Raw genomic sequence first — 11,016 nt, 5'->3', positions numbered from 1 at the left:
ATTAACCCCCTCCCCTTCTGAAATGAGGATAATATATGTATATTATCATATTACTATTAGCCCCCCCAAAAATTTGCTCAGCCCCCCCTTAGCCTCCCCAACTAATAATTCCTGGCGGCGCCGTTGCCTGCATGTACATGCGCAAGTAAGACATAGAGATTGTGTATATGTGTTGTATGTATGTATGTATGTATGTATGTATATGTGTGTTTGTGAACGCGAATTAGTGTAGAGGGATCGTGGGAGAGGAAAGGGTTCAAGAGAGCAAGGGAGAGATAGAGAGAGAGAGAGCGTGTAGAGGAATCGATGGAGAGGAAATGGAGCGAGGTAACACAGGGAAGGAGTGTGAGGGTGTGAGGAAAGGGAGGAACAGAAGGAGGAAGAGACGAATTATCAAAAGAGCCCAAGGCTCGGAAAAAAAAAAGTAGCTGCGTAGCAACTGGACGTGAGAAAGGGAGGTGGGGGGAGGGATAGGAGGAAGAGGGGGAGAAAAGGGGGGAAAGTGGGGGGTGGTTATCCAGTGCATGACCTGACAGCCCGCAGTTCCGTTATTAGACCGTGCTTTGGGGGAGGGGGGTGAAGGGGGGTAAGGGAGAGGGTGAAGGGGGGAAAGGGAGGGGGAAGGGGGGAAAGGGAGGGGGTGAAGGGGGAAAGGGAGAGGGTGGAGGGGGAGGGGGAATGGAGACATTGTTACTAAGTCCATTCCATTCGTTAACCACACTGTTGGTAAACCCATTCTTGCCTATGTCCTTCTTTAACCTAAATTTGCCCGATTAAGTTTCCTTCTTAAGCCTAAAGAAGGAAGGAGAGAAGGGAGGGAAGGAGGGAAGGAGGGAAGGAGAGAAGAGAAGGGAGAGGTAAAGAGTTCGAGCAAATTACACAGGAGAAAATGAGATCACGACGAAGGAAGGGCAGGAAGAACTGAAAAGGAGGAAAAGGAGGAGGAAGAGGAGGAGGAAGAGGAGGAAGAGGAGGAAGAGGAGGAGGAGGAAGAGGAGGAGGAAGAGGAGGAGGAGGAAGAGGAGGAGGAAGAGGAGGAGGAAGAGGAGGAGGAGGAAGAGGAGGAGGATTAACATGGGTGAAGTAAAGGGAAAGAGGACAGAAATGGATCAAATGGAGAGAGAAAAGAAGCTCAGGGAAAATTAGGGAGTGAAAGAAATGAAACGCAAAAGGGAAATGTAAGGAAATGAAAGGAGGATAAGGAAAGATGATGAGATGATGATATAACGGACGATATGGGGCCAGGGGTCTGTCATTATATCCGAAGATCCGTTATAACCGTGGATCCGTTATAACCGAGGACCCGTTATATCTGATGGAAATACCGGACATATCCGTTATATCAGGAAATTTGTCCGGTATTAAAAATAAGTAAGATTAGAAATTACAGTAAACCCTCGATATAACGGACGATATGGGGACAGGGGTCTGTCGCTATATCCGAGGATCCGTTATATCAGATGGAAATACCGGACAGATCCGTTATATCTGGTAGTTTGTCCGGTATTAAAAATTAGTAAGAATAGAAATTACAGTAAACCCTCGATATAACGGACGATATGGGGACTGTCGTTATATCCGAAGATCCGTTATAACCGAGGATCCCTCGCTATGACGGACGAAAACCCGTTATAGCGAGGGTCTGTCCGGTCAGATTTTTTTGGTCCGGTATATCGAGATCCGTTATATCGAGGGTTTACTGAATTTTCACACGTGGAGAGCTGACAACCGGAGACTACTCCCTACAACAACAAATCGGTGACAGAAATAATCCCACACTAATAAAATACAAAATCCTATTTTTCTTTCCAGAAAGATGCAACAGAGGGTTCGGGCACCGTTGCCATTACCACTGGGGCTGAGGGTTTCTAGTTGATGAAACTCGAGGAAACAGATATTATTATTATTATCATTTTCCAAGTTATAGTGCCCACAATTTAAAGAAGGCAATCTCATATTTCACTTGCCTGTATGTGTGTGTGTGTGTGATTCACCATGGTCTTGAATCACGTGCTGGACTCGTGATCGCCAGCTATTTCCCTCAGAGTTCATATATGACCGATCTATGTGCACTGCTGTGACCTAACACACACATACACACCCAGCTCCCCGCACACGAGAGTTGGAGTAACAACCCTCAGCGCAGCGATACTGAAATTATTTCAGCCCTGGGCGGCATTAGAACCCAGACCGCCGTAGTGGCAGCCGGGAACTCTACCAAATGCGCCACGAGTGCGTGCATGTGTGTACATACGCATTACACAAGAGGAATCCCCATTGGACACAGGCACACACACGAATATATATATATATATATATATATATATATATATATATACACAACGAGCACTGTTCCTTTCCTATATACTACAATTAGGTAAACATAAATACATATACACACACGCACGCACAAGAACGACTGGCACCTTCAGCATTTGATTTAACTAATGGAAACAATGTGATATTTCAAGTACGCCATTTTGTAAAATTAATCTAGGGGAAAGCACGCACGCACGCACTCACACACAAATGCACAATTTAGTAGTCACACATCTAGTTCATAACAACACACACGCGAAGGACCCCCTAATCGGAATCATAAAAAGTAATGCAATATATACACATATACATAATGAAAATAATACCTTCACACTTAAATTGCAGTCATTAAGATCAGCAGACTGCAAAACACACTTGCTTTATGATTAACTTTTTTATGCACAGTGGAAATATGAAAAACTGCAAAGTCATGTCACACAACAATGTGATTACGAACTGCGTTAGCAAGTGACTTTAGTCACAGATTCATTATGTAAATACACACTAAACTGGACTTATTAACTTAATAATGGAAATAATTTTGCATGCTGGCTTATCACTGAATCAATTCATTCAACCTAAAACTGTCGATATATATATATATATATATATATATATATATATATATATATATATAAACCACAATACACTAAGCCATCAACATCGTGACTCTCGAGGAGGCCAACATGCAGAAATTGAAACGTGGTACAGCCAAGGACTCGAACCTGCGCTAGCACGTGACAAGTGTTAGTGACTTAACCGGTTGCGCCATCAGGAGATATAAGTTGAGCGCAACTTTTCTTATGTATTTGTATATTCAAGTTACACGTACACGAAATTTTGCGTTCAACAGATCTCCACTATGATAGTACAATTACTAAGTATACGAACGCGGGAAAGTATTTGTACAACACTGAATGGGTCCCAGTGAACAGATATACATTATCAACCTTCGTGTATGTAACTCGAACATACAAATATATAAGAAAAGTTGCGCTCAACTTATATCTCTCTTGATGGCGCAATTGGTTAAGTCACTAAGACTTGTCGTCACGTGCTAGCGCAGGTTCGAGTCCTTGGCTGTACCACGTTTCAATTTCTGCACGTTGGCTTCCTCGAGTCTCTCGATGTTGATGGCTTAAAATAAAAGTGTATTGTGGTTGAAGAAAATGTATATCTGTTCACTGGGACCCATTCAGTGTTGAACAAATACGAGTACGTTACCGCGTTCGTATACTTACTAATTGAACTATCATAGTGGAGATGGGTTGAATGCAAAATTTCGTGTGCGTGTATTTAACTCGCATACAAATATATATGTATATATGTATATATATATATATATATATACACATATACACACACAGTTGATCCCCTCCTATCCGCGACCCTGCATATCCGCGATTTTTCTCATGGAAGCTAATACGTATCTGCGTTTTTCCCGTCTATCCGCATTTCTGAGCTCGTACTTGAAACCTTAAAAAATCGAATCTAAAGCTTAAAAATTATTCAAATTTAATTTCGAAATACATTGATCAATTAAAAACGAGCAAAAGAGCAATCTACAGTACATAAGGCGCAATCAATCTTTCCTTATTGGTGAGTACAGGCCTATTCTACTATGTTATAAAATGTTACAATTATATTTAAAAAAGAAATTTAAAAATGAAGTAATAACATTTTTTACCAGCATATAATAATATAAAAGCGTTAAAACAAAGTTTGTACAATTAAAAAGTATTCTTTTTACGGGCGCTCCCATTATCCGCGATTTTTCGCTATTCGTGAGGGGTCTTGGAACCCTTGCGAATACCGGGGATTCACTGTGTGTGTGTATGTATTTGTATTTATGTATGCATATATACATATATATATAGATAGATAGATATATTACACACACATTATATATATATATATATATATTATATATATATATATATATACACATACACACCAAAACAATTTCCCCCTTATATGGAGGGTGGCAAACACACACTCATTTCATATATATGTATGCCTTCCTCACTGTCCAAAATTAGTTGCACGATTTCCTTTTTGTACCCAATTTTTGTTTAATTTTCTGTTCCTGCTAGTAAATGATCTTCTTTCCATCCAACCACAATGATACACTTATCTACTACCTCACCTATCAGCATTATTTATTTTGAAAATTAGAAGAAAAAGGAGAAGAAGAAGAAGAAGAAGACAATGGTAAGGCATATAAGACATAGGAGAAGTGGGGGAAGAAAACAAGGACAAAAATTACACGATAATGATTATATAGTTTTACGTCACAAACTCCTCCCTTCGGAAGGCTAGGATGGTGCCCCTTACAGGCTTTGTAGCATGGAATTTAATGAACCATGCCCTTGGTTCAACTTCGCCGGTGGGAGGATTCAATACGCCATCCCCTCAATCTTCGCAAGTAATGATGCCCTAACCCCCTCAACCAGCGAGCTTCCCAAAAGTTACAAATGATCTTGAAATTAATTCACATGAACAAAAAGAGGAAAAAAACTGAAAAAGGTTTTCGTGATAAATGTAAACATAAACCTTGAAGCACAGAGAATGCATATTCAAGTTACAAATTGAAGGAAAAGTATATTTAGAAGCTGTAAATAATTAATAAGTTTCCATTTGGTATTCGCTATGGAAGAGGATTTTATGGAGACGATGGGTGAAGTTAAGGAAAATGTCTAAAATGTAAACATAAATCCTTGTTCTAAAGATTAGTGAATGGCAAGCTGAAGCACAGAGAATGCATATTCAAGTTAAAAATTGAAGGGAAAGCATATGAACAAGTTGTAAATAATTTTTCATTTGGTATTCATCAAGGAAGAGGACTTATGGAGATGATGGATGAAGGGTAGATGTCTAAAAAAAAAAAAAAAAAAAAAAAAAAAAAAAAAAAATGAAGGGTAGATGTCTATATAAAAAAAAAAGTAAATAAACTTCTAAAGAACTTTTAAGTGACCCATGGGGTTAGATGTGATCTTGAATTGGATACTGAAAGAATGCACTTTACACCAGATTGCATGTTCCCTGGAGGATGGGAAAGTCCCAATGGACTGGAAATTGGCCAATGTGGTACTAATCTTCAGGGGAGGAAGCAAAGATGACCTCTGAATTAGACAAGTGTCCTTGACCTGCATTAAAGCCAAACTGAGAGAGAGAGAGAGAGAGAGAGAGAGAGAGAGAGAGAGAGAGAGAGAGAGAGAGAGAGAAATTGATGGCTGAATTACTTGGAGAAGGAAATCTTGGTTGAATATCATTTAGATTCAGAAAAGGAAAATTATGAGTAACCAACCTATTAAATTTTTATTTGAAAGGAGTTGATGCACTGTATGAGAAAGAAGGTTGGGTAGACTGTGCACACCCTGGAAAAAGTTTTGACACGATGTCACCCAAAAATTATATGGAATTTGGAAAACGTTGAACTCAATGGGAGCATACTGGAATAAATGAAGGACTTCCTGAATGGCAGATGTATGTGAACATCAGAAAAAGATGAATTGTCAGAATGGTGAGAGGTGACTAGTGGAGTGCCACAAGGCTTAGTAATGGTACCAGTAATATTCTTCTTATACATCAATATATAAATGGAACAGGTAGCTATGCAAACTTTTTGCTGATGATGACAAAATCATGAAAATGTGAAATACAAAGAGGTACAAATTGCTAAAGGAAGACCAAAATATGATTTATAAATAAAGCCAGAAACTGATGATGAGATTCAATACAAATAAATGCAAAATCTTGGAAATGGGCCCAAAGGAAAAGATACCATCTATACATAAACCAGCTCTCTTAACACTCCAACTCTCAGCCTTGTTTCCTCATTCTCACTCTACCTATTCTTGTAACAAGGGGTGTGGAGCTGCACTGGAAAGGAAAGGAAAAACAAAAACAAAAAACTCCAAATCCAGGAAAATCTAATAGTGTGACTCCAACCGAAAACTGCAGATTCCTTAACTCCACACCCCACTATACTTTATGTTTCATCTCAAATATCTAAACTCCTTTTTTCTCCCTCTCTTCAATTCCAAGTCTCTGTCCCATACAATGATGGGTACAATCATCCATTCATAGTCTTCTCTTTGCATTCATCCTTAGATACCCATTTCCCATGACACTTTTCATCCTCCCCCAACATCTACTCACCTCCCTTACTCTATAATTTACTTCCACCCCCACCCCTCCACTCTCTGCTACATGTGACCTTGAACACTTAAAGCTCTTCACTTCATCTGCCCTCTCTCCTTTAAAAATCACCTCCAACTCACTGAAACCCTATCCCTTTATCCATCTCATAACCTTACTTTTACCCCTATTAACTTTCAACTTCCTCTCGTATATCCTCCCGAACTCCACCAGTAGCTGCCTTAGTCCTTCCTCCAATCCAGCTACAAATACTTTTATTTGCAAACAACAACTGGCTCACCTCCCACTTCCTTCCACTATCATTTACCAGCTCCCAACCTCGCCCATAACCCTTGCTTTTACCTCCCATTCCATCCCACTTTTGTACATGTTGAGCAACCACGGTGCAGTGCCACTTATACCTCAAACCATTCACTGTACCCATACATACAAGCTTTACTACTACTATTACTATATAAAAAAAAAAAAAAAAACTTTAAGAGCCTTCCCCCTATCCCATACATCTGTAACACACCCCATGCCTTCCTGTCAACCCTGTCATATGCCTTCTCCATATCCATAAGAACCCATAATACATCCTTATCTTTTGCCAAATGCTTCTTGCATGACTACCTCATTATGAAAAATTGGGTTACACACCCTACTCAATTCCAAAACCCACACCGCTCTTCCCCCAATTAAACAATCTCTTCTCTTCACAATCCTCTTAGTAAAAAGTGTGTGGAAGGCAGAGGGGATGAAGTAAACTTGAGGGGAAAACCAAGAATGAGATGGACAGATGAGTTGAAGGGGGGCGTGGGCAAAAGAAGAATGTATGTTGAGGAGGAAAGAGAGAGAACAAGAGATAAATACGAGTGCAGTGGTCAAGAATGGATGATAAATCAACACCGCCTGATGGGATTTCTCTACTTCTCTAATTATTCTTGAGTGAATAAAGAGGGAGAACTGCCACATTATGAAGTACATATATATAACAAGGGCTTTTTCCTCCTTACAAGAGAGGTAGCCAAAGTCAAAAGGCGTAATTCCACTCCCACCCATTCCACCCCCATTCACCATCCCTCCCTCCCTCCCTCTCATCTTGGCTCCTCCTGGATGATGGATCATCCCTGCATTTCACCCATCACCCTGGGTCAGAAGCAATGCAGCAAGACACAGCACATCCACAGCAAGGATGCTTTACTTAATCAGTGACCCCACTCTCCGTCCCCTCATGCAGTAACATTGGAGACAGGGAGAAATCCCTTCGGGGTGTGTCAAAATATTGTTCACACATAACCACTCCCCAATGCCCCCATCCCCCACCTACTCCCTTCCATGTATCATAGCATCATCCATATACAACCATTCTCCACTCACCCCTATCCTCTGTCTTCTTCTTCCCCTCCTCAACAGACACCCCCCTCTTGCTCAATGCCTCCTTTACCCCATCCATCCATCTCATCCTTGGTTGCCCCCTCATGTTCACTCCATCCACCTCTGCCTTCCACACCTCTTTCACTAATCTTTCTTCACTTATTCTTTCCATTTGTCCAAACCACCCCAATACTCTGTCATCAACCCTATCTCCCATCTCCTTTTCCAACCCTGCTCGCCTCCTCATCTCCTCACTTCCTCGTTTCTCACTCTACCCAGCCTTGTAACTCCTACCCTACTTCTCAGACATTTCATCTCAAACACATTTAAACTCTTCATATCCTCCTCTCTCATGTTCCATGTCTCTGCCCCACACAGTGCTGTTGGCACAATCACCCCTTCAAGCAATCTCTTGTTATGAATTGTTCACTTCAATGTTATGAAGTGGTGGGGGTAAACCCGCTTAGACTGATCCTATTCTGCAGGAGCTATGTATTACTGCATCACTTCTGACCCAGGATGGGGGATAGGGATGGGCCTTCATTTACAATGAGATAAGATAATTGGGGGAAATCAAATGGGTGTGGGACAGGTGAAGGGTGGGTGTATGCCTCAAGTTCACCCCATCCACCTCTGTCTTCCACCTCTTTTGTTAATCTTCATTCATTCTTTCCATGTGTTCAATGTAAACACACACACACACACATTGTTTGATATTAAATCCAAATTGAAAGTATTCTGATTTAGTCCTCCACAAAAGAGTGATAATACAATAATAATTATGAAAAACTAACTTATTTCTGGTTCTTCAGGAGAAGTAAAAATAACCACAATGTTTCAATCTCCTCCGAGGAAGAGAATTCCACCTTTAGTGAAAACTGGTCAATAACCTACACATAAATGGAAGAGATGCAAGAAAGAATACACACATACAAACATACATAGATACCAAGGGCTTTTTCCCACTTACAAAGGAGGTAGCCAATGACAATAGGCAAAATAAAGGCATAAATCCATTCCCACCCATTTCATCCACTCCCATTCACCACTCCTCCCTCCCTCTTTTCTTGGCATCTCCTGGATAACTGGTCATCCCTGCATCTCATCCATTGCCCTGGGTCAGAGGCAATGCAGCAAGACACAGCAAGGCTGCTTCATTTAATTGGCGACCCCCCTCTCCATCCCCTCGTGTATAAAAAGACAAGATGGGAAGAAAATTCTTCAGGCTGTATCAAAATATCATTCACACATAGCCACTCCCTAACCCTCCCATCCCCCGCCCACTCCCATCCATTCTTCACTCACCCCTATCCTTTGTCTTCTTTCTTCCTTCATCAACAGACATCCCCACATTGCTCAATGCCTCTTTACCCCATCCATCCATCTCATCCTTGGTCACCCCTTCATGTTCACTCCATCCACCTCTGCCTTCCACACTTCTTTTACTTATCTTTCTTCAAAGATTAATAATAAAAAATAAATAAAATACAAACAAATAAATCAACACTCACCATTTGTTCTTTTTCCTTATAAAATCCTTCTCAGACAAGTTGACTAGGTATATCATTGGCTTGCTGGTAATGAGTAAATGTTTATTCAACACTTCAATCTGGAAAAAAAAAAAAAAAAAAAAATTAATGAAAGCACATTTAACCTCGTAAGTATATCATTTACACTATAATCTCTCCAATACTCATTAAAACTCTGATTCAGTTTAATGTCATGAAAGCAGGAATGAAGATGGTACCACCTTATGGAGGGCTTTTTGAGCCAGGGATTCCAATGTAGCATGCTCAGCCAATGAACATCCTGAATACTATTTTTTTTTCTTTCTCTTCTTCTACTAAATAAAATCTGCTTGCCTTTCTGGGTCATGTTCTACCTATCTATATACCATGGGCTTTTTCCCCCTTATAAGGGAGGTAGCCAAGTCTACAGGCAAGTACCCTCTCACACCTATTCCACTCCCCATCACCACCCTTTCCTCCCTCTCGTCTCAGTTTCTCATTGATGATGGGTCATCTCTGTATCCCGCTCACTGCCCTGGGTTATGTTCTACATATATACATATACCAAAGGCTTTTTCCCCCTTACCCTTAGCTAAAAAGAAAAAGGCATAGAAATCACTCCCATGTCTTTTTGTTATGTTCTAATGGAACAAAATCCATTCCACCACCTTGGGGCTGAAGGGTTGCTGTCTCCTGCCACACTGCTTGGGTTCAAAGCAATGCAGGGAGACACAATTCTTCCCCAGCAGGTCCAATCAGCCAGAGATGGTAAGTCATGATTTGGCTTTGATTTGTGATTTGGTTGAACATCGTAAACTCCCCTTCTCAGAGAAGGTGAAGATAGTATCACCTTACAGAGATCTTTTTTACATACATACATATACCAAAGGCTTTTTCTCCCACTTACAAGGAAGGTAGTCAAAAAACAAAGGCATAAAATCCACTCCCACCCATTGCATCCCCACATACTCCACTTCCATCCACCCCCCCTCCCTCCCTCTTATCTTGGCTCCTCCTGGATGACGGGTCATCCCTGTATCTCACCCGCTGTCCTAGTTAAGAAGCAGTGTCACAAGACACAGCACATCCACAGCAAGGCTGCTTCATTATATCAGCGGCACCCCCTTTCCATCCCCTCTTTTTCGAAGTAGGTAATCTAATAGAGTATAGACTACTATGTAGCCTTGTACCACTTCCACTGCTGGCCTTGTGCCCAAGTAGCGAGGCTGTAAACTGTGAGTACTGTATACCATACATAATCAATTAAGTACATACCTATTCATGAACCAAACTATATTATTCATGCAACTAAGTATACCAGTCTCTTCTTGTGTTTCCCCAATATGCAAATCCAATCCACCATCCCAGGTCTCTTCTGTATATGTGAATTCACACACGATGAATCTATTTCTATGAAGCCTGCATTTTGTGTGTAAAAATTTCAGTTACACGAGTTCGTGTGTGATGGAATGTGTGGCGTGGTACAGTTGCATGATAGAGCATCTTTGCTATCCACTCATTGTTCATGCAGTGATGTTTACATTTTGAGTTTTGTTTCTTTTAATCATGTCATTTCGACACTGCTTCTGACCCAGGGCAATGGATAAGATGCAGGGATGACCCGTCATCCAGGAGGTGCCAAGATAAGAGGGAGGGAAGAGGGTAGAGGGGA

General features: G+C 40.9%; 1 protein-coding gene across 2 annotated transcripts in view; it reads right to left on the bottom strand.

Moving 5' to 3' along the window:
- LOC143025392 (obg-like ATPase 1) overlaps nucleotides 1-11,016 on the bottom strand; it is an 89,276-nt gene that overhangs the window by 57,179 nt on the left and 21,081 nt on the right. For both annotated transcript variants that reach the window (XM_076184982.1, XM_076184983.1), the window contains exon 7: nucleotides 9,348-9,445. In XM_076184982.1, the coding sequence (XP_076041097.1) occupies nucleotides 9,348-9,445 (98 nt within the window). The remainder of the gene's footprint in view (nucleotides 1-9,347; nucleotides 9,446-11,016) is intronic.

Source organism: Oratosquilla oratoria, chromosome 5 (assembly GCF_046742065.1).
Source record: "Oratosquilla oratoria isolate Oo_2021 chromosome 5, ASM4674206v1, whole genome shotgun sequence".
In the NCBI taxonomy this organism is placed as follows: domain Eukaryota; kingdom Metazoa; phylum Arthropoda; class Malacostraca; order Stomatopoda; family Squillidae; genus Oratosquilla; species Oratosquilla oratoria.
This window is presented reverse-complemented; position numbering and strand designations above follow the sequence as displayed.